Here is a 21,576-nt window from a genome sequence, read left to right on the forward strand (position 1 = left end):
AAGATGTTGAATACAGTTCCCTGTGCTATATACACACAGGGAACTATAAATTTTGTCTTAAATTTGAATGATGGGCTTTAGATGCTTTTCTGGAATATCCAGATATTTAATCTAATCATTCCAAGGACTACTGATTTATTTATTTTTTTATTTATTTATTTTTGCTTTTTAATTTACATATTATTGAAGTATAGTTGATTTACAATGTTGTGTTAGTTTTTGGTGTACAGCAAAGTGGTTCAGTTATATATATGCATATATATATTCTTTTTCATCTACATATTATTTTTACATATATGTATTCCTTTTCATATTCTTTTCCATTATAGGTTATTACAAGACATTGAATATAGTTCCCTGTGATGTATAGTAGGACCTTGTTGCTTATCAATTTTATATATATAGTAGTGTGTATCTGTTAATCCCAAACTCCTAATTTATCCTTCCCCCCACTCCCCTTTTCCCCTTTGGTAACCATAAGTTTGTTTTCTATGTCTGTGAGTCTGTTTCTGTTTTGTAACTAAGTTCATTTGTATCATTCTTTTAGATTCCACATATAAGCGATATCATATGGTACTTGTCTTTCTCTGTCAGACTTACTTCTCTTAGTATGATAACCTCTAGGTCCATCCATGTTGCTGCAAATGGCACTATTTCATTCTTTTTCATGGCTGAGTAATAAATAGTCCATTGTGTGTGCATGTGTGTGTGTGTATACCACATCTTCTTCATCCATTCGTCAATGGACATTTAGGTTGCTTCCATGTCTTGCCTGTTGTAAATAGTGCTGCTATGAACGCTGGGGCACATTTATCTTTTTGAATCAGAGTTTTCATCTTTTCTGGATAAATGCTCAGGAGTGGGATTGCTGGATCATATGGTAGCTCTCTTTTTAGTTTTTTAATGAATCTCCATACTGTTTTCCATAGTGACTGCACCAGCTTACAGAGAGGGTCACTTCTGAAAGCTCCAGTCATTTTACCTGGGCAGGGGGAGATTTTACACACAGACCCCTGGGGCTAGAGCTGGTGCAAGGTTGGAAGAGATGAGCAGGGGTCACAGTGTTTCAGTCACAAGCTGGTCTGAGGGTTCACAAGGGACTGCTGGCTGCCTGGGAAGCAGCCAGGGGCAATGACCCTCTGACTTGCCGGTCCCTCCCTCTCCCTTCCTCTGCTGTGTGATCTTCAAACAACAGTTTTCTCTCTGCTGTGAAACTCAGCTCTTGAAATGTGTACTAGTGCATCTGTCAGAGGGAACAGGTCTCACGGTAGGTTGGAGAGTGGAAAGATGGTTACATAAAAATAGAAAAAAAAATGGCAATTAAAGAAAAGGAAAAAAAGAAAAGGATCGCAATGGCTTTTGTAGGGAGGCAAGCGTTTTGGTGCAGCGAGGACTGAGTGAAGAGGGTCAAACCTGGATAAGACTCCTGGCTCTACCAACCACCTTGGGAATTTTCTTAACCTTTCAGAGCCTCAGATTCCCCAAATTCTAACTGGCATAATGATACATCTGATGTTTCATGTAAGAATAGAGTTGAGGTATCAATGTGAAAAGTCTGGCATAAAGCTTCCCACAGAGTAAAAGGTCAATACTAGTTCTCACACTCTCCCCTTTCTGCTGATTATTGCCTCTAGCCTGAGCTGTCCACAGGCCCTGAGGAAAGGAGGAATGGCAAGGAGAAGAACTTGTCATTGCTTTTTTCCTCCTGACTTTCAGGAAGCCAAGGAAGGACCCTAAACAATGCATCCATGTACCCAGCCTCTGAGGTTGGATATTGCTTAGCATGACCTTTCCTGGAGTAGCTGAGGCTGTTTGGCTTTGGATCACAAGTCTTCTCGTTCTGGGACATTTTCTCATCATGGCTATACTTAGATCAGCCAGGAAGGCATTGGAATTAAGCAAGTCAAGAGAGTGAGAGCCTTTCAGATCAGAATTTGTGACTCTATCTCATAGAATTTTTTTTTAGCATCTTTATTGGAGTATAATTGCTTTACAGTGTTGCGTTAGTTTCTACTGTATAACAAAGTGAATCAGCTACATGCATACATATATCCCCATATCCTTTCCCTCTTGCGGCTTCCTCCCACCCTCCTTATCCCACCCCTCTAGGTGGTCACAAAGCACCAAGCTGATCTCCCTGTGCCATGCAGCTGCTTCCCACTAGCTAGATATTTTACATTTGCTAGTGTATATACGTCAATGCTACTCTATCCCTTCGTCCCAGCTTACCCTTGCCCCTCCCCATGTCCTCAAGTCCATTCTCTACATCTGTGCCTTTATTCCTGTCCTGCCCCAAGGTTCATTTAGAACCAATTTTTCTTTTTAGATTCCATATATATTTGTTAGCATATGGTCTTTGTTTTTCTCTTTCTGACTTACTTCACTCTGTATGACAGATTCTAGGTCCATCCAACTCACTACAAATAACTCAATTTCATTTCTTTTTATGGCTGAGTAATATTCCATTGTATATATGTGCCACATCTTTATCCATTCATCTGTCAGTGGACACTTAGGTTGCTTCCATGTCCTGGCTATTGTAAATAGTGCTGCAATGAACCTTGCGGTACATGACTCTTTTTGAATTACGATTTTCTCAGGGTATATGCCCAGTAGTGGGATTGCTCGGTCGTATGGTAGTTCCATTTTTAGTTTTTTAAGGAACCTCCATACTGTTCTCTATAGTGGCTGCATCAATTTACATTCCCACCAACAGTGCAAGAGGGTTCCCTTTTCTCCACACCCTCTCCAGCATTTATACTTTGTAGATTTTTTGATGATGGCCATTCTGACTGGTGTGAAGTGACACATCATTGTAGTTTTGATTTGCATTTCTCTAATGATTAGTGATGTTGAGCATCTTTTCATGTGTTTGTTGGCAATCTGTATATCTTCTTTGGAGAAATGACTATTTAGGTCTTCTGCCCATTTTTGGATTGGGTTGGTCTTTTTTTTTTGGTATGGTGCTGCGTGACAGGCTAGTATATTTTGGAGATTAATCATTTGTCAGTTGCTTCATTTGCAAATATTTTCTCCCATTCTGAGGGTTGTCTTTTCGTCTTGTTTATGGTTTCCTTTGCTGTGCAAAAACTTTGAAGTTTCATTAGGTCCCATTTGTTTATCTTTGTTTTTATTTCCATTTCTCTAGGAGATGGGTGAAAAAGGATCTTGCTGTGATTTATATCATAGAGTGTTCTGACTAGGTTTTCCTCTAAGAGTTTGATAGTGTCTGGTCTTACATTTAGGTCTTTAATCCATTTTGGGTTTATTTTTGTGTATGGTGTTAGGGAGTGGTCTAATTTCATTCTTTTACATGTAGCTATCCAGTTTTCCCAGCACCACTTATTGAAGAGGCTGTCTTTTCTCCATTGTATACTCTCGTCTCCTTTATCAAAGATAACGTGACCATATTGTGCACGGGTTTATCTCTGGTCTTTCTATCCTGTTCCATTGATCTATATTTCTGTTCTTCTGCCAGAACCACACTGTCTTGATTACTGTAGCTTTGTAGTATAGTCTGAAGTCCAGGAGCCTGATTCCTCCAGCTCTGTTTTTCTTTCTCGAGATTGTTTTGGCTATTCAGGGTCTTTTGTGTTTCGATACAAATTGTGCAACTTTTTGTTCTAGTTCTGTGAAAAATGCCATTGGTAGTTTGATAGGGATTGCACTGAATCTGTAGATCGCTCTGAGTAGTATAGTAATTTTCACAATGTTGATTCTTCCAATCCAAGAACATGGAACATCTCTCCATCTGTTTCTGTCATCTTTAATTTCTTTCATCAGTGTCTTATAGTTTTCTGCATACAGGTCTTTTGTCTCCTTAGGTAGCTTTATTCCTAGGTATTTTATTCGTTCTATTGCAGTGGTAAACGGGAGTGTTTCCTTAATTTCTCTTTCAGATTTTTCATCATTAGTGTATAGGAATGCAAGAAATTTCTGTGCATTAATTTTGTATCCTGCTACTTTACCAAATTCATTGATTACCTCTAGTAGTTTTCTGGTAGCATCTTTAGGATTCTCTATGTATACTATCATGTCATCTGCAAACAGTGACAGCTTTACTTCTTTGCTGATTTGGATTCCTTTTATTTTTTTCTTCTCTGACTGCCATGGCTAAAACTTCCAAAACTATGTTGAATAATAGTGGTGAGAGTGGGCAACCTTGTCTTGTTCCTGATCTTAGTGGAAATGGCTTCAGTTTTTCACCATTGAGAACGATGTTGGCTGTGGGTTTGTCATATATGGCCTTTATTATGTTGAGGTAATTTCCCTCTATGCCCAACTTCTGGAGAGTTTTTACCATAAATGGTGTTGAATTTTGTCAAAAGCTTTTTCTGCATCTATTGGGATTATCATATGGTTTTTATCCTTCAAATTGTTAATATGGTGTATCACATTGGTTGATTTGCATATACTGAAGAATCCTTGCATCCTGGGATAAACTCCACTTGATCATGGTGTATGAACCTTTTAATGTGCTGTTGTATTCTGTTTGCTAGTATTTTGTTGAGAATTTTTGCATCTATGTTCATCAGTGATATTGGCCTGTAGTTTTTTTTGTGACATCTTTGTCTGGTTTTGGTATCAGGGTGATGGTGGCCTCATAGAATGAGTTTGGGAGTATTCCTTCTTCTGCTCTATTTTGGAAGAGTTTGAGAAGGATAGGTGTTAGTTCTTCTCTAAATGTTTGGTAGAATTTGCCTGTGAAGCCGCCTGGTCCTGGGCCTTTGTTTGTTGGAAGATTTTTAATCACAGTTTCAATTTCAGTACTTGTGACTCATCTGTTTATATTTTGTATTTCTTCCTGGTTCAGTCATGGAAGGTTGTGCTTTTCTAAGAATTTGTCTATTTCTTCCAGGTTGTCCATTTTATTGGCATACAGCTGCTTGTAGTAATCACTCATGATCCTTTGTTTTTCTGCAGTGTCAATTGTTACTTCTCCTGTTTCATTTCTAATTCTGTTGATTTGAGTCTTCTCCCTTTTTTTCTTGATAAGTCTGGCTAATGGTTTATCAATCTTGTTTATCTTCTCAAAGAACCAGCTTTTAGTTTTATTGATCATTGCTATTATTTCTTTTGTTTCTTTTTCATTTATTTCTGATCTGATCTTTATGATTTCTTTCCTTCTGCTAACTTCGGGGTTTTTTTGTTCTTCTTTCTCTAATTGCTTTAGGTGTAAGGTTAGGTTGTTTATTTGAGATGTTTCTTGTTTCTTGAGGTAGGATTGTATTGCTATACACTTCCCTCTTAGAACTGCTTTTGCTGCATCCCATAGGTATTGGGTCATCGTGATTTCATTGTCATTTGTTTCTAGGCATTTTTTGATTTCCTCTTTGATTTCTTCAGTGATCTCTTGGTTATTTAGTAGCATATTGTTTAGCCTCCATGTGTTTGTATTTTTTAGTTTTTTTCCTGTAATTGATATCTATTCTCATAGCGTTGTGTTCAGAAAAGATACTTGATATGATTTCAATTGATTAAATATACCAAGGTTTGATCTGTGATCCAAGATCTGATCTATCCTGGAAAATGTTCCATGAGCACTTGAGAATAAAGTGTATCCTGTTGTTTTTGGATGGAATGTCCTATAAATATCGATTATTTCCATCTTGTTTAAAGTATCATTTAAAGCTTGTATTTCCTTATTTATTTTCATTTTGGATGATCTGTCCACTGGTGAAAGTGGGGTATTAAATTCCCCTACTATTACTGTGCTACTGTTGATTTTCCCTTTTATGGCTGCTAGCATGTGCCTTATGTATTGAGGTGCTCCTATGTTGGGGGCATAAATATTTACAATTGTTATATCTTCTTCTTGGTTGATCCCTTGATCATTATGTAGTGTCCTTCTTTGTCTCTTGTAATAGTCTTTATTTTAAAGTCTATTTTGTCTCATATGAGAATTGCTACTCCAGCTTTCTTTTGATTTCCATTTGCATGGAATATCTTTTTCCATCCCCTCACTTTCTGTCTGTTTGTGTCCGTAGGTCTGAAGTGGGTCTGCTGTAGACAGCATATATATGGGTCTTGTTTTTGTATCCATTCAGCCAGTCTATGTCTTTTGGTTGGAGCATTTAATCCATTTACATTTAAGGTAATTATCGATATGTATGTTCCTATTACCATTTTCTTAATTGTTTTGGATTTGTTATTGTGGGTCTTTTCCTTCTCCTGTGTTTCCTGCCTAGAGAAGTTCCTTTAGCACTTGTTGTAAAGCTGGTTTGGTGGTGCTGAATTCTCTTAACTTTTGCTTATCTGTAAAGGTTTTAATTTCTCTGTCGAATCTGAATGAGATTCTTGCTGGGTAGAGTAATCTTGGTGTAGGTTTTTCCCTTTCATCACTTTCAATACATCTTGCCACTCCATTCTGGCTTGCAGAGTGTCTGCTGAAAGATCAGCTGTTAACCTTACAGGGATTTCCTTGTATGTTGTTTGTTGCTTTTCCCTTGATGCTTTCAATATTTTTTCTTTGTATTTAATTGTTGATAGTTTGATTAATATGTGTCTCGGCGTGTTTCTCTTCGGGTTTATCCTGTTGGGACTCTCTGCGCTTCCTGGACTTGACTATTTCCTTTCCCATGTTAGGGAAGTTTTCGACTATAATCTCTTCAAATATTTTCTCAGGCCCTTTCTTTTTTTCTTCTTCTTCTAGGATGCCTATAATTTGAATGTTGGTGCATTTAATGTTGTCCCAGAGGTCTCTGCAACTGTCCTCATTTCCTTTGGTTCTTTTTTCTTTATTCTGCTCCCTGGCAGTTATTTCCACCATTTTATCTTCCAGCTCACTTATCCCTTCTTCTACCTCAGTTATTCTGTTATTGATTCATTGTTGAGTATTTTTAATTTCAGTAATTGTGTTGTTCATCACTTTGTTTGCTCTTTAGCTCTTCTAGATCCTTGTTAAATGTTTCTTGTATTTTCCCCATTGTTTCCGAGAGTTTTGATCACCGCTACTATCATTATTCTGAATTCTTTTTCAGGTAGGTTGCATATTTCATCTTCATTTATTTGGTCTTGTAGGTTTTTACCTTGCTCCTTCCTCTGCAACAAATTTTTTTGTCATTTTTTTTGTTTTTTTCTGATGGTTGGTGCTGCTTTCCTGTCTTACTGGTTGTTTGGCCTGAGATGTCCAGCACTGGAGTTTGTAGGCAGTTGGATAGAGCTGGGTCTTGGTGATGAGATGAAGACCTCTGGGAGGCCTCACTCCAATTGATATTCCCTGGTGTGTAAGGTTCTCTGTTAGTCCAGTGGTTTGGACTCAGAACTCCCACTGCAGGAGCTTGGGCCCAACCTCCTCCCTGGGAACTAAGATCCCACAAGCTCTCAGGCTGAAACTTCTTTCCAGGGACTAAGTTGGAAAGGAAGGACTAATTTCTTTAATCAGGAGCACAGCAAGAGGGCAGGCATGCAGGCCCAAAAAACCATTCTTATCCACTCTGATTCTGATAGTATTATTCTGGTATATTAATCACCTGCTATTCATAGTCAGATTATACTTTGCAATCCAAAAATGTTAATACACTGACTGAACTCACCATTCTGGCAAGAATCCTTTATATCGATAAATACTGAATTGAGGCCTATGTTCTTCTTAACTGTTTACCTGGAGTAGTGGGATATTAGTACTTGAACCATTCATTATGATTAAAATGTCCTTGTTGCTCGTGAAGATTAGAGGACCCAACCCTTCACTCTGTTCAGTGGCCACCAACTGGATCCTTAGTTTCACTTAACTTCTTGGAAAATGCATGTTGTTGTTCACAAAGAGAACAGGAGGGTGGTGAGGAAATGTATCACTTCTTTGGTAATAAGTGTTGACATGCAGCAAAAATCGATTGAGTGGAACCGAGGTGGTGGCAGTAGCGATGGCTGGAGGGGGGACCCGGGTGGGAGCAGCAGGGGCGAGGGAACCCACTCCACTGGCTCGGGAACTAGGCTTTTCTCACTTGAAGGGGAAAGGAGGTGTGGAAAGGGGCCAAAGAGCAAGCGAGGATGGGTGTGGGAAAGGGAGGTGAGGAGGGTAATTCTCCCATCTGGAAGTCCTGGGAAAGCCATCTCATAGTATTTTATATTAAGGGTCTAGCTCAGTAAAGGGACCTGGTCATTTTAGAAGGGTAGCTGACTTCTGGTTTCTCTTCCTCTTGCCAGCTATGAGATCCTGGCTGGGCCTCTGGATCTCTTGGAACACCTCATGTGCCATGTGTAATCTGAACTTACAATATCCTATTGTACTGAAGGGAGGAAGTTGGAAAAGATAACATTTAAAAAAAAATTTTAGTATGAAACCTACAGAGTCATAACTTCACAAAAGATGTCTATTTACAAGGCCAAGACTCCCTCCTTCTCAAACCACTCCCCTCCTTGGTAACACTGCTGGCAGCAGCCATGCTTGACAAGGCAGGATACAAGAAAATGTTACCATTACTAGATTCTAAAGGGCCACACTCAGAGATAATTTTTTTCTGGATATCCCTCGAGCTCAGTTAAGAAAAAGGTCCATGCCCTCTTAGGATGTCAAGTGTCCTTCAAACTTTCCCAGACTGGTGCCTGGATTAAGCAGCCATCTTAATCCATTTAGACAAGTGTTGGTGGGTAGAATAGATCAAAGTAACTGGCTAAAACATTGCACAAGCAAAAATGTAATTTACTTCAAAGTTTAAATAGCTACCAAAAAGCATAATTCTATCTGTCCAAACCTTAACCCCAATCACTCATTCAAAAATGTCCATTTCTCCTTATTCTTGTAGCTCATTTCGTTCAAATTTGGGGACAGGTAGATCAAACTGCTTCAGGTAGCAACTGAAAAATAATGATACAACCTGGTTAAACAAGTTAGCTAAAGTGAACACAGGCCTTCCTCATTTGCATAAGGTGGCATTTCAGCTGGAGAATTTGTTTTATAAACAAGCATTGGGGTTGACGTTCAGCAAGCTCCCTGGTTTCCACTCTAATTGCCAGTTTTGTACTTGAATACTTAAATTATTTACATATTCATGAGATTAGAAATCAGCTCTGACATTGGGAAATTTCAAGCACATGGAAATCTTGCCAAAGCATGGTATATAACGTTCTACATATTTCTTATGAATAACTGAGTGCCTTTTAATGTAGTGCCTTGGGAAACGTGATGGCATTAGGTAGGTATCAGCTTCCTAAGTGTTTGTGCTTGTGCAGAAATCATTTGAATATCCCCAGGGGGTTGAATTTGAAGGATCCATTTATCTTTTATTTCAATCTTGCCCTTTTGACATTAAGGGGCTGCAAGGTCTACTCAAAAACAAACAGAGTTGCTGTAAAGGCAAATACTTTAATATGTAATGGCTTATTGTTATTATAATCAATAATATTTCTGAGTACCATATATTGGTTCTTGCTTGCTCTGTTCATTCTGGTTCAGTGGTACCTTTCAGTGATTGTCTAAGAGGATATTCAACATTGAGTAAATACGTATAACGTCACGTATGGGGAAGACCCCGGATTACGGCTAAGGAAGCCTTGCGTCTAAACCTAGTTATGCCACACCAGGTGGCTCTCTTCTAGGTCTTTGAGTAATACATTGGCTGGCATTCACGTGGTGCTAGCCATGTGCCAGGTTCTGTGTTGAGTGTTTTACATACATTATCACAGCATCCTCAAACAGTCCTGTGAGCCAGGTACTGTTATTGCTTCCACTTCACAGCTGGCGAAACTCTAAAAGTTAAATGACCTGCTGAAGGTCACATGGCCATTTGGAGGGCCTGACAGAGAGCTGATGTTCCTGCCTCACTTGCTGTGCTGTCTATCGCTGGTGAGAAACCAATATGACTGAGTTTTGGAAAATGCTGACATCTCTTCCCTTATATCAAGCAGTCATTATTTCCTAGAGAGTTCCTGGCATTCAAAGCTGTCGTGATAAGCAATGGCCATCTGTTAGTGCTCCGTCAGGAAAAGTAGGAAAGAGTAAAAAGAAAGTTGTGTTCTTTTTTTCTTTTTTGTTAAAGAAATGTATATTAAACTGTTTAAGTAAAATTGCAGGACCGGTAGAAAGAAAGAAGGGAGAAAGCTAAAAGCAGTTCTTCTTTTAAAAATTTACTTTTATGCAAGTTATTAAAATTCTGTTGTATGCTCTCAAACACACTGGCAGTATAATTTTCCTTTTCTATCAATATATGATTTTAACTCAAACTCTGCCTTCATTTATACAGAGAATGCCGCTGTTAATATTTAGGGTTTCAATTATTTGTGAATAGGGTTTCCTTATGAAAGCGTGCTTTCCTCCTTTAAAGCCATGTTTTGGTTTTAAGTGTATCTTACACATATTTACCAAAATACTGAAGGTGAGGCCACCGTGCAAGCCTTAGGATTTCTTATTTCTTTCATAAACTTTGAAACTTTGGAATGTAGAGGAGAACAGAGATCCTGCAAGCTCCCACATGGTATTACTTGGACTGCTGACTCATAGGGCTCCAGAACAAGTGAGACAACACAAACTCATGAATATTCTAGAACTGCCGCAAAATGAAGGGTGACCCACCAAACTGTCCTAAGGGTTTTGTCCTCCCTCCACAGAATTAATCACTCATTTGCATGCATTTTTTTTTTACTTCACAAAACAATGGAACTTTTCCTGAAATAAAACTGACAGGAAGATCCATGAACAGGAGAAAAACAAAGAGAATGGGAAAGACAGAGAAATCAGCAAAAAGGTGATCTGGGGACTAAGACAAGGCACCAGATGAGGTTGACTTGCCCTGCACGGCTTTCTGTCTTAAGTTTTTGAGTTAGTTATAAACACTTAAAAATAGGAAAATGTCATATCTCAAACAAAGCAGGATTACTTCTCTCGAAAAACTCTGAGAAGTCTGGTGACATTGAATGAGCCATCCTCGGTGGCAAGAACAGCAGGCTGGAGCTCACCAAGACCCCCCACCACGCCCCACCCTCCTGAATGAACACCTGCTCTCCAGTTTCCCACAACCCAGACCCAGCCGCCGTGTTCACTTAGTTGCTTGCTTATCTGTGTAGGAACTGAGTCCACAGTCTAGAAGGACTTGGGCACCCAGAGTGGGGAGAAAAAGCTCACTGTAGAGGACTGGAGAAACGTGGACCCTCCTGCTTATGGTCGGGGCAGCAGGTACATCTGTAGGAGAGGCCTTGCCGCCTGGATAAGCCGAGCAAGGGGATCTCTCCTCCCCAGCTGTGAGGCACTCTTGAGTCCCAGGAGCGTTCACGTTGGCTTCACAACATTGCAGAATCGCCCCTATACAATTCGCTCCGCAGTGTAACCCCTAACAGAGAGGCCCCGAGCCCAGCGCCCCAGGATGGTCAGCAGAGCTGAGGTAGATGCTTATTCTTACACATTTCTCCTGTTTTTTTTCTTTCAGTCACATCTGTGTTTTGTTTTCACTCATTTCCACTGTCTCCCAACACATCATGTTTAGTGACGTGTTTGAGACAGACTGAGAGATGCCACTGGAGGCAATGTTTCATAGCACAGTTTGTACACTAGTTTATTGCCAAATTAAAATAAAGATGTAATCTGGCACACTTGGCCTGCTGCTAAGCCTTCCTTGGGTGGTTTCCTGTACTGAGGCAACAATGTGGGGGAAAAACAAGGAAAGAAGCGGAAGCTCTGTACCTCTGTTCTCCTGGCTGCTCGGTTTCCAAATGCCAAGAAACAAAAGGAAGGAGCAGAATGTTTGGTTTGCCAACTGCTTAATTACAGAAATAACAAAACTAAATAATGGAGAGTGAGATGTTGGGGGTCCTCGTATAAATGCTGTGGAATTCTTCACGGCATCCACAGTGATTCACTGCTGTTTTGTAAGAAGCTTAAAAGGTGTGGCTGTACATAACAGGTATCCCTCTGCCCATTTGGCATGAAGTTTCCATAATGTCTATAATGCTTATTTTTCTGAAAATTCCAGGGCTTTCCAAAGGCACCTCCTCACATAGAACCTTCAGAGGCCAAGGAGTCTATCGCCTGTGTCTATACCATGGAAGTCCCCCAACAGGGCTTTTTAAGAAGTCAAGCTACTTCTTTTAGAGCTTCAAAGGGAAAAAGGTCCCAAATCTCTTCAGTCATTCTAGTGGTGGCTGGAGAGTCACATGCTCATTCAAAAAAATTTTACCTCTTGGCAATCACCTACATCTCTAATATCACAGGTAGATTCCTCTAAGAAAAAAATAAGAAAAAAGGCTAAAATATCAAAATAACCTGATCTTATGAATTTTGAGAGCATTTGGTCATACACATTTCTCCCTGATTAAAAGCATTTTTTTTTTTTTTTAATCTGGCTTCCTATGGAACGATGGCCAGTAAAACTCTGTCTTGGGCCAGAAAGCACAATCTGTTCAACCAAACTCTTTTGAGTCCCTTAAAATGCTCACATCAAAAAGCCTCTACTGAGAGTCCAGACACTCGAGATGAAATGCAGCTGGAGCAGAACGCCATGGACCACATGGGCTCTTTCCTGCAAGCCAGGGATCCAGACTTTGTCTTCAGGGCCCTCAGAGTCTCATTCACTAAAGGTGAGAGAAAGCAGTGGCAGGGAAATAAGGGAAAAGTAAAGGTGGCTATGTGTTCAAAAGGGGAGTGTATGCCTCTAAAGGCTGACAGCAAACAAGGGAAGAGACGAGAGGAGGACAGTGCACAGGTGAGTGCTGACGGAGCTGCCACCTCAACGCAATAACTTCTAACGGACGGTGCTCTCCACCTGAGGATTCTGTTCACCGCAGGCTGCTTGAAAACAGCATCCGGCAAAGGGAATCCTAGCGCCAAAGCTACCTACCATCTTTGCTGCGAGTTCTGCAACAGTAGCAACTGTCACAGACATATTGATGAACAACACTTACATGAAAAAATAAGTGTTCCCACTTCCAAAAGTCACTGGCCTGCCAACACTAGCACGGGGCCCTCGTTAGGGCCCACTGCTGCATCTCATCAGGGTTCAAAGCTCCGTGATTCGTGGCTGATTGCCAGCTATTATTTCCGTATCACTGACCTGCTTGAGTGGCCACAGACCTTCTCCACTTGCCTTCGGGCCAACACCACCAGCTAATGGCTCATTGGATGGCTGCAGCCCACTCCACTCCCCGCTAATGCCCCACTCCTCATGCTGTGATTCAAGCCCTGATATATGGAGCCCTTCCCCAACCCCTACTCATATTAGCAGGTGAGCTATAATTTTTTTTTTCCCAGGATGATTTCTCCTTCATTCTCTTCTGGAGAAACAGAGAGCTTAGCAGAAAGGCTGGCTTCTGCCCCTTTGCTAATCTCCCGATATCACCATCCATTTAGCAGTGAACCCTACTAAATATCATATTCAAATTCCAGCTGCTGAACTTAGACATGTGACACAGATGAGTGGTTTTCCCCTTTGGGAAAATTCATTAACGTCTAAGATTTTTGGTTTGTTAGCTACATACAGAGCAAAGACTCTTAAGGCTTCTTCTACCTCTAAAATGATAGAATTCATTTGGTCTATGGTCACAAAAGATACTTTTTGGTCCTGACCAAGCCTACTGTGATACCATCCTAACTGGTCTTCTTGGTTTTGACCTCACAGCACCATAGTTCATTCTAATATTACTACCAGATTAATCTTTGTAATCTATAGCTCTGAACACATAATTCCACTGACCAAAACGTTCAAAAGGCTCCTAATTGGGAAAACAAAAATTATTTTGCCCAACAGTCAAAGTGGTCCAAAAAAAAATTAAGATTAGGTTCCAGGAGTACATGTATAATTAACTTTCCCAAATTTCAGTTTCAGCCAAATAGACACATTCACAATCCTGTTTACATGAGTTTTCTAACTTTACAAATTTATATTATTGTTTATGACATCCCTCTTGTGCAAAACGCGCCCCCTCCAACCCCCACAGAAATACGACAGTCATTAAAGTCCAGGTGAAATCATTTTATAAGATCTCCACCTCCTAAACTTGGGCTGCCAATTTCATATAGTCCTTCCAGCTACTCTGACTGGGTATCTACCATGTGTGAATGAAGAATCTATCTGCCTTTTTAGTCCCTCTTAGGCTACTGGACTCACATGTATTTATATTCTTTCCCTAGATGGAATGAATACTCCTCGATATAGTTATTTTATACCAACAGTGCATCATGCTGAGCACATAAACAGACATGGAGTCTAATATTTGTGGGGTTTTTTTGTTCTTTTCAATCTCATTGGAAGTGCACCTGCAATTATAACTATCCACACAAACACATTTTAAGGCAAAGAAAGCCAACCCCAAGTACCAATTCCCATACGTGGCTGAGTCGGAGCCACATGTCCCAACTCCTCCAGAGTTATCCACTCTGCCACAGTGCTCATGGCATCACTGTCTGAAGTACTGGCACATGAAGGGTTAAATTTTTGGGCATCTCCTCTGACACAACTGCAAAGGTGCATAGTTTTCATTTAGCCAGGGAAATCTGGCCCTCAGTGTGCCTCTGGCATCAGGGGGAAAATTAACCAACTGTCAAATAAAATACAAAAACCCAGTGGATTAAATGACTAATACTCTTGTGTCCTGAGCTGCTCAGCTTTGCCTCTGGTAACTGCACCATCCTGGACTAGATGCACTGTGGCTTGACTCCAGGAATGAAATTGTACATTCTGCTGAAAGGGGAGCCAGGCTGCTCGAGAGGAAAAAAATACTAATTGTAAGTCTTTCCTATTTTTAGGCTAATGTGCATTTTATTTGGCAGTAAGGGCAGGTGCAAATAAAACTCCAATCCTGAGAATTTTAATTTGCTTCCTCAAAAATGCTCATGTCAGTAGAGACCCTGAAAAGTTGTTTATACTATTCCCTTCCCTTCAGGAAGAACCCCATACGTCTATACCAGCTCAGACGGTTTTAACCACCTGGTTAAGTATTCTAGGGTTTTAACCCTAGAATATTCTCCTCACTCAGAAAAGTCCAGTAGTTCTTTAAATGTATGTAATTTGTAACATATAATTCCTCTGAGGGTAATTCTCAGGATGACCTCACTGAACCGTGAATTTCACAAAAAGCATTCGAACATTTTACCTATTTCCCTTTTGCCTTTTACGGCTACAGCCTCTCTCACATTTGCCTTTGTATACTTTTTGCCTCTAATTCTAATCTGATGGTATTTGCTGTTGCTAGCCTTATATTCTAGCTGAAAATATAAGTTCCTTAAAAGCTGGAGCGACATGTATTTTATAATGTATCTGCAGTACAGAGTACATGATATATTTTACAGCATTTATCCCATAAAATACATATACATATTGCGTGTGCACGTACACATATATACACACAGATAAACATACGATAGCATAACTTCATTCAATGCCTTCCTAAAACGTAGACCTATCCTTCAGCCCAACCACCAAGAGAAGAAAAGTCCTGAGATTGCCTGATTCTGAATGTTATCTAGGTACATTTCTCTCACTATTTTAGCATATCACTAGCTAATGTTCTTCACTCTTTCAGGGTCATCCTTCCCTTTAAGGCTCTGAGAAAAGCTATGGGTTCTTAATTCCAAAAAAAAAAAATGATCACATCTCACATACACAAAGCACTGTCTCAAATTCCATGGGGGTTTCCTGCTGGCCTGAAGCTTCCAGGTAAGAACTGCTCCTCCACAATGTCTTCCTTAGGGTCTAGCTTTTCCTTTGTGTGCTGCTTCAGGTGCTTACACAGCTCAAACAAGCAACCTGAGATCCACATTGCTGCCCCTCGCCCCACCGGCACAGGGTTCAAGCTGCTGCACAGAACAAACCTGACAGCTGAGAAGAAACGTAGCGATGACTAAGTAGTTGTCTTTCCCTAGGACAACCGTGCACCACAGTCTCGAACAAGGGGATCACGCTCACCTTTTGGTCTTGGCTGTAAGCCAGAATCCAGTCCTCTTGCTTGGGGTGGAAAAGTAAGCTCTGGATGTAAAAGTTCAGCCGGTACTTTTGATAGGTTGCCCCTTCGTCCGAGCTGATCAGTAAGCTGCTCTCAATCTCCGGGTCTGTGAGCAACATAATCTGTGGCAGAGAATTGTTCAGGGAAGAAAACAACAGAAAGGTAAGTGTGCAAATTTACAAGGCTTAAAAATGAGCTAAATTTTTGACAAGGGAGGGAAAAGGAACAGGCAAAGAATGCTTGGCCAAACCAGGACCTTGACTCTGTCAGGTTTGCTCTCCTACCTTGGACCAAGGCCATGAAACTGTTTTCACCAAGAAATGAAAGAGGCGGGACAGACTGAAAGGAAGGAGGAGGAAATGTAGGAGTGCATTTCCTTCCCTCCTATAGGGCTCCTTGGTTTTTTTTTTTTCCCAAGGTTATTTCCTTGATCTGAAATATTTCCCATTGTTCCCCTAACCCCAGCCCTCCTTCCTGCTGAGCCTTGTCTAGTCTCCATTGTGGGGGGATGAAACTTGTCACAGTCTTTTGTGAGAAAGGTGGAATGAAGTAGAAAGAGGATGGAGTCCGCTGTTTTTTCTCTCCATGGCAAACCCTCCTGTTCACATCAACAATATCCCATGTCATCCTGCCCTTAGTCTGATTTTCTGAGTCTTGAGTCAAAGACTGTGCATTCAAAAGCCTGCTCTGGGTATTGTCCAAAGGCTCCTTTACCACCTACTAACATATTAATAGTTTACTTATTTATTTTCTTTATTGTCTATATATTCTCTCTAGAACACAAACCCATGAGAATAGTGATATTTCTCTATTTTTATCCCCACAAGTGCCTTCCCAGCAGCTAGAATGAGGTCCAGCATATATTATATATTCAATAAATATTTGACATGAATGAACGGAAGTTAAAGGAATGAATGGAAAGTTTTCAGAGTAGTCACATAGATCTAGAAAGATGCCGAGAGTAATTTGAACAGATATGAATGTAAGTTCCATGGAAAAAGTCATTGGATGCCCTTCTTCATCTTTGGCCTATTGACAAGAGTATACGCTATACTCATGTAAAAATTCACAGCTCCAGAGGCTTGGAACTTTCTCCTTTTGAGGGTTAACCTTGGCCATAGCAGTGTGAACCATCCACAATAGGAACAAGACGGAGGAGCTGCTCTGAAAATGGCTTTTTACTCTCTTGTTTTACGCCTCTAGGAATATGTGATAAAGTACCTCATTCCCGACTCTGCAGGTTGCCTTTCACTCAGTCAAAGTGCACACCTAACGCCTCCAGTCAGGTGGCCTTAATGCTACCCACTGACTTCTTCCCCAACAGCTTATTCATTGGCACTTTCTGAGTTTGGTTTGGAGAAGCATGACAGATGTGCTTAATGTGTGGCCGTATGAAGAGAGATCACTGCAGCCCAGGGTTTAAAGATTACCAGCTAAGGATGTGGCTGTTCCAGGAAAAGGAGAGAGAGAGAGAAAGGAAGAAAAAAAAAAACAAAACTAGAGCCCTGTCGTAAGAGAACAGAGTGCCAGGCAAACACACAGGGCTTTCTCAGGCATTTGGAGGCAATCGTATTAAAACCTCAGGATAGTTACTGTCATATTCCAAAGTGGTGTCCGATCACAGCAAATGGCACACAACGATCTCACACCAGACACGCTCAGCCTGATGAATTTCAGGTTCCTCGCTGTTCTTTCACCCTGCCCTTCTCGAAGAGGAGAAAGGGACGGATGAAGTGGAGTGAGCGGAACGCTGTGGCTGTCAGCTCTGTTCCGGACAAGATGAAGAGCACACACAAAACTGGAGACTAATTGCCTCCCCTCCCATGCTCTGGTGAAGCCACTGTCCATCGACCATAAATTCCGACAAAGTAATAGGTCTCTCTGTCTTGTAGTCACCAAGCAGACAGTGTTCCCTTTCTGGATAACTGATGCAGAACCATCAGGTAATCTGCTAAGTACAAACTTCCGTGTCATCATTAAAGTCTATTGTACGTACTAAGCAAGGACGATCAGATGGCTCCTAAATTTACAAGAATATTTCCAGGGGATTTCATATTTACTGGCACACAAAAGCTGTCATTTTCCAAAAACAAATAAGTCATCAAATGATCATATTGCTTTGTGTCTCCAACCACAATTAACAATAATATATAACAGCCTTTTGCACTACTGCCAGCAAGTAATTTCTATGATAATATGAAGAGGCTCAATTTTAGAGCATCTATTGTCTCAGGCAAGGTGATTTTCCCCACCCCCCGGCTTTTCTATTTCCCTGTAAACCAGAATATGTTTACTCTCTTCCCACAAGTGCGGATCTCACCACCTGCTTCTCCTGGCAGACGACTTCATCAAAATAAAAACCCTGGGCCTACAGAATATCATCAAATCAAGTTGATTATTTATCATTTATTTAAAATACTTCTGATACTCATTTATACTCTGAGTCAACAAACTGTATGAGATATTCTGCATCTAAGTACTACTGGATGGGGGAGGTAGAATAATACAAATATTTTCAAACATATGGTTATTTAACATTAAGCAAATAAAACTCCTGGCTTCCTCAATCTTTTCTTTTGGGTACTAAAAATATGTAGACCAAAATCTCACCATTTCTTTACAGTCTTCACCTAAAACCTTTTATTTGGGAATTTGACATTTTGGAAATTATAGAAGATGTCAGGATATTCCCCCCTGTAAGATTTACAGATGTATTTGTATTACACAAACCTTCCAGTGGTTCCTCTTTCAAATCTCTGCTCCAATCCACTCAAAACAAACAGGTCAGTCTGGATCCATTTTTGTTTAGCCATTTTTTATTGCAAAAACAACTTCGTAAGACTGTCAGTAGAATTCAAAATAAAAGAAAAATAGGGACTTCCCTGGTGGCACAGTGGTTAAGAATCCGCCTGCCAATGCAGGGGACATGCCATGACGCCTGGTCCGGGAAGATCCCACATGCTGCGGAACAACTAAGCCCGTGCGCCACAACTTCTGAGCCTGTGCTCTAGAACCTGCGAGCCACAACTACTGAGCCCACGAGCCGCAACTACTGAAGCCCACGCACCTAGAGCTTGTGCTCCACAGCAAGAGAAGACACCGCAATGAGAAGTCCGCGCACCACAATGAAGAGTAGCCCTGCTCACTGCAACTAGAGAAAGCCCGTGCGCAGCAACGAAGACCCAACGCAGCCATAAATAAACAAACAAACAAACAAACTTACAAAGAAAAATAAATTGACCCTATCCCATCAACAAGTGAAACCATGTTTGTGCCCCCTTCTACTCCTTTATCCGCAGCTACATATCATATCACAGATTGAGTTTTTGCTTGTTTTTTTTTTTTCATTTAATATTATGGCCTATATTCGTTTCCACCTGAACTGTAAACACACAAATGCATACACACACATTAATACACACCACTGTATACAATGTATTTCAATTGCTTAATCACAAGCTTCAACACAGTTAGGTTACAACTGGTTCAGTGGTTGAACCATAGTAAGTGTTTAATGAACTATTAACTGGATTAGTGGAATCTTATTATTTCAGTCTTCAAATTAGAATCTTCTAGTAATTATATTTCAAATGAGTTAAAGTTTGTTCTGTCATGTTGTAGGTTATGAAAAGTAAATATGTTAGTAAGCAAATAAAGAATTTAAGACCTAAATAGAAAATGTTTAACCCATTTGAGAAAAAAGATACAGTGTAAATAATAAGTGTGATCCAATCTTTAGACGAAAATGATGCCCTTTATAAATAAAGTTCTAAGCCATCAATATGGGCTTCCTTGGTGACGCAGTGGTTGAGAATCTGCCTGCCAATGCAGGGGACGTGGGTTTGAGCCCTGGTCTGGGAGGATCCCACACAGGCTGTGGAGAAACTGGGCCCGTGAGCCACAACTACTGAGCCTGCGTGTCTGGAGCCTGTGCTCCGCAACAAGAGAGGCCGCGACAGTGAGAGGCCCACGCACCGCGATGAAGAGTGGCCCCCGCTTGCCACATCTAGAGAAAGCCTTCGTGCAGAAATGAAGACCCAACACAGCCAAAAATAAATAAATAAATTTATTAAAAAATAACAATAATAAAGTTCTATCTTCTCAAGAAGGTATTCTACTAGGAAATATTATCAAAATAGAAACTTCAAATTAGTGAATATTCTTCAAAAAATAATAGATTACATTCCTTAAATATATTCAGTGATCCCTGTTTTTTCTGATTTACATTGGCTATCTTCTTTTGGCTTTTTTTTTCTCCTTTTTTAATTAATTAATTTATTTTTGGCTGTATTGGGTCTTCGTTGCTGCACGTGGGCTTTCTTTAGCTGTGGCGAGCAGGGGTTACTCTTCGTTGTGGTGCACGGGCTTCTCATTGTGGTGGCTTCTCTTGTTGTGGAGCATGGGCTATAGGCGTGTGGGCTTCAGTAGTTATGGCATGTGGACTCAGTAGTTGTGGCCTACAGGCTCTAGAGCACAGGCTCAGTAGTTGTGGCACATGGGCCTAGTTGCTAAATGGCATGTGGGATCTTCCCAGACCAGGGCTCGAACCCATGTCCCCTGCATAGGCAGATTCTTAACCACTGCTCCACCAGGGAAGCTCCCTTCTTTTGGCTTTTCATGTGACTCTGAATAAATGGTGTTTTTCTGTGTTTAATCCTCTGCATTCTGGAATACAATCTGAATGACAGAACTTTAAAAGACCTTTATAAAAGGCATGACTCCAAACTCTGCAGGATTCCTGAAGTGAGCTCTCTAAAAAGAGGGCTTGTTTGCCTAGCATAAAGCTTGTTCCACAGTAGGTCCATACATCTTTGTAAATGAACAAATGAATGAATAAAGCAATGAGTCCTCTTCGTCCCTGCTTCTGCTAAATGCAGTTCATGGATCCCTGTGACACTGAGAGTTCTGAGTCCTCTGAAACAAATCTCTGCTGTTCTACTTGGAAGTAAGTGGGGTGGGTAGAGACAATGGGAAGAGTCTGCCCTTAACAGGAAAGTAATTATTCTCTGTTCAGATCAGCCCATGAGTGATTAGAACCAGTTTACTCGTGTCCTGCAGGGTGTGCTACACTCACTGCATCTACAGGTGAACTGTTTTCCATAGAAAGTCAATAATGGTGACACCGGCTCCCACCACCCAATTCTAAGCAATCGTTCATCATCCACTTCAGGGGAAGGAAGAAACTCTATTTGCTCTTCCTAGAGGTGATAAATGAACGTGAAATGCAATTTATAGATTTCAAATATGTCACTTCTACCTTTTTTTGGGTATTAGTCCTTCTGAAAGCTCAGTGTCATCAAACATCAAATGCATCTCCACTCCCTTTGACTTGCTCCAGATTCAAAATAGGGTTAAATGATGTAATTCTACAAAACGCTGCTTGACAGCTTCCTGATCCTTCTAGGTGTCTACTCAGAACATTCCTCCCAGAAGAGCGCTCCTACCATTTAGTCTTCCAGATTCTTTTCCTAGGTGTGGTGTTCTTGGAATTCCATTATCTACCTATTTAGGCAGGGTGGAGTTATTAATAAGAGGCAGCTTCACCACCCCAAGGCATACATTTTTTCCCACCATTTCTTTGGTCCTAAAGCAAAGAGTATTTACTTTATGTGTTGTTCATTATTTGTTTGCTCATCTGTCTACTCCTTGTCATTCACGGACTGGAATCAAGAAGAGGTAATATACTAGGGATATCTCTCTTGTTTT

The 21,576-nt window shown here is 40.6% G+C and overlaps 1 protein-coding gene across 12 annotated transcripts in view; it reads right to left on the reverse strand.

Moving 5' to 3' along the window:
• The window catches only part of SORCS1 (sortilin related VPS10 domain containing receptor 1), a 560,723-nt gene that overhangs the window by 202,094 nt on the left and 337,053 nt on the right, over positions 1–21,576 (reverse strand). For 11 of the 12 annotated variants that reach the window (XM_029244670.1, XM_029244678.1, XM_029244671.1 and 8 more), the window contains one exon: positions 15,834–15,992. In XM_029244670.1, the coding sequence (XP_029100503.1) occupies positions 15,834–15,992 (159 nt within the window). Of the gene's footprint in view, positions 1–15,833; positions 15,993–16,154; positions 16,170–21,576 lie in introns of those variants that run through there. The other variant, XM_029244682.1, reaches the window with a different exon arrangement.

This window comes from Monodon monoceros, unplaced genomic scaffold (genome assembly GCF_005190385.1).
Source record: "Monodon monoceros isolate NGI ecotype Baffin Bay Population unplaced genomic scaffold, NGI_Narwhal_1 Super_Scaffold_4, whole genome shotgun sequence".
NCBI lineage: Eukaryota > Metazoa > Chordata > Mammalia > Artiodactyla > Monodontidae > Monodon > Monodon monoceros.